Source organism: Peromyscus maniculatus, chromosome 18 (genome assembly GCF_049852395.1).
Source record: "Peromyscus maniculatus bairdii isolate BWxNUB_F1_BW_parent chromosome 18, HU_Pman_BW_mat_3.1, whole genome shotgun sequence".
Lineage (NCBI taxonomy): Eukaryota > Metazoa > Chordata > Mammalia > Rodentia > Cricetidae > Peromyscus > Peromyscus maniculatus.
Window position 1 is genome coordinate 53,807,659 of NC_134869.1, and position 3,106 is coordinate 53,810,764.

The 3,106-nt window shown below is 36.4% G+C and overlaps 1 protein-coding gene across 1 annotated transcript; it reads left to right on the forward strand.

Moving 5' to 3' along the window:
* Positions 1-1,282: 1,282 nt before the first annotated feature.
* LOC121823761 (olfactory receptor 6C6-like) lies at positions 1,283-2,257 on the forward strand. Its single transcript, XM_076554411.1, has one exon. The coding sequence runs from the start codon at positions 1,286-1,288 to the stop codon at positions 2,243-2,245; it is 960 nt and encodes a 319-aa protein (XP_076410526.1). The 5' UTR covers positions 1,283-1,285; the 3' UTR covers positions 2,246-2,257.
* Positions 2,258-3,106: the final 849 nt, after the last annotated feature.

Consider the following 3,106-nt stretch of genomic DNA (forward strand, 5'->3'; position numbering starts at 1 on the left):
ATACTCTAGAAATACAAAGTATTTGTCTTATGTAACTAATAGATGAATGAACCATGCATATGTACTTGAAACACCAGTTTGCAATGTATAGGTTTGTAATTTTTTCATAAAGATCTTTTTTCCCCTTTGACACCCATCATGAGACCGAGGACAGTACTGGGAAAGCATACTATAAAAAATTTTATGGTAGCTGGTTTAAATGACAATTCTATTTAAAACTTTAACATATTAGAATACATTTTACAATCACATTGTTTTACTCTTTGAAGTTTTTCCTTCTTAGAAATTTCCTATATGTGTACGTAGCACTAATTTTTAAAGGTCTTGTAATAAAAACATGGGAGCCTGATATTGGGGTAAATGCTGAAAGATCAGAGAGACAAAGGAACAAGCCACTGCCATGTCTCACCTCACCAACTCCACGAATCCTCTGATTGAATCAAAGGGGGTCCAGCTGACAAAGCCTTTAGTTCCTGTCTTTTGATGCCTTACATACCTTTCTCTGCCCAGCCATCACTTCCTTCCTAGTGCTGGGATTAATGGCCTGTGTGCTTCCCAAAACTGGGATTAAAGGTGTGAGATCTCAAGTGCTGGGATTAAAGGAATGTGACTCCCAATTATTGGGATTAAAGGTATGTGCCAACTGCCTGACATCTATGTTTAATCTAGTGGCTTGTTTTGTTCTCCGATCCTCAAGCAAATTTTATTATGGTACACAATATATCACCACATTGGCTTTTCAGGCTGAGGAGTCCTAGAGGTAAGACTGGGCAGCGGCTTCTTCCTTTATTCTCTGATCTTTCAGTATTTACCCCAATATCTGGCTCTAGGTGTTTTGTTATAAGACCTTTTAAAATTTGTGCTACATATGTATCCTTAAATCATTAGTTTTATGGCTCCTGGGAAAGCAAGAATCTCCTATAAACAGTATATTACTCTTTAGGAATTTCATTTTTAAAAAGTATCACACCCTTGAACAATCCACTGGGGTAAAGTTTAAAAAAGGACAGGCACTGGTGGACATTAATGAATTTGAGGAGCTATATGTTGAATGACTGACATGCCTCCTGTACGGTTGTACAGACAGAAAATAAGAGTTCTAATAAACATGCTGAAAAGGCAAAGGACCTGCACATGGGATAAACTCTAAGATGATATTTAAAAATATCACTGTTTAAACTTCTCAAACTAGAATATTCTAGGATGGAAAAGGAACAACTTTTAAATCTAGGGTTTTTTTGTTTTGTTTTGTTTTCCCCTGTAGACTTACTAGAAAAAGAGAGAAATGAAGAACCAATCTGTGGAGATAGTGTTCATTTTGCTTGGACTGACAGATGACCCTCAGCTACAAATTCTGATTTTCCTGTTTCTGTTTTTCAATTACATCTTGAGCCTGATGGGGAACTTAGTGATCATCCTCCTCACCCTGCTGGATCTCCGCCTCAAGACTCCAATGTATTTCTTCCTCCGGAATTTCTCCTTCCTGGAAATTGCATTCACATCTGCCTGTATTCCACGGTTCTTGATGAGTATTCTCACTGGAGACAAAACAATTTCCTACAATGCTTGTGTAGCTCAATTATTCTTCTTCTTTCTATTATTAATCACAGAGTTCTACCTCCTGGCTGCCATGTCCTATGATCGCTATGTTGCCATCTGCAGACCCCTGCACTACCCCATCATCATGAACAGCAAAGTGTGCCACCTGCTGGTCATTAGCTCCTGGGTGACTGGGTTCTTATCCATCTTCCCCCCTTTGATGTTGGGACTCAAACTGGAATTCTGTGCCTCCAAAACCATAGACCACTTCCTATGTGACACTTCTCCTGTCCTCCAGCTGTCTTGCACAGACACACGTTTCATAGAATGGATGGCTTTCATCATAGCTGTGATGACACTGGTCATCACCTTGATCTTAGTGATCCTCTCCTACACACTCATCATCAAAACCATCCTCAAGTTCCCTTCATCTCAACAACGGAGAAAGGCCTTTTCCACCTGCTCCTCACACATGGTTGTTGTCTCCATTACTTATGGCAGTTGTATCTTCATGTACATGAAAACATCAGCCAAGGAAAGGGTGACTTTAAATAAAGGTGTAGCTGTGCTCAACACTTCTGTGGCCCCTTTGCTAAACCCTTTCATTTACACCTTAAGGAACCAGCAGGTGAAGGAAGCTTTCAAACAGGTATTTCATAGATTTTTTTCTGCTCAAAACAGTGAATTAAGATTTAGGCATAAATAGCATGCTGTTGTAACATGACTGAAAAAATGAAAATGATTGTCATATATATCCACTGTGTCCTATGCTGTTTCTCTCCTTTACTACTTAGATCATAGTAAGCATTCTTACTGCTCTAGGCTCATCTTTCAGAATAGATCTTCTGAATCACTTCTTCAATACACAATATGTAATTCTATCTTTACTCAAAAAAATCTCTCTTCTCATTAATGATAGATTGATTTACTAAATGAATTGTGTAATTGAGTGGTGTTAGATATAATGGAATAATTATATATGTATATTAATTGCTAAGCATTTCATTAGCACTTTAATATTTGATTAGCATTGCTAAACATAGAGGCAAGTATAGATTATGAAATTATAGTGGGAAGGAAGTTGTTATGGAAAATAACTAGAAAGTCTGAGTCAATTTAAAGATAAAATTACTCTTCTAGAAGGAAGCATCCACATAATGAACCTGATGAGATAAATGAAGGAAATAAAGCTTCAAGGGGACTGTAATGACAAGTATAAAGCATGTAATAGAATGAATTGTTTCTCCTGTAGAATTATAATTAACAATTAGTTGATGTATTTCAATGGCTTCATAGGAAGAAATAACGTGACTTCATGCTTTGATGCTATTTTTCATATTTCTTCATGGTTCTGAATCCTAGAAATGATACTAGTTGTGAAAAAAGTCAACATGTTTACATATTGTTTGAAGAAATTTCTATTTGTAAATTAAAATTTTCTAATGAATGTTCTTCAGTCTTTTTTACATAATTAATGATGTATCTCTTATACACTACAGTGTAAACTTATTTTAATCTAAATACATTGGAAAATTTGCACAACCATGGAACTATGCTGTGGCATGTC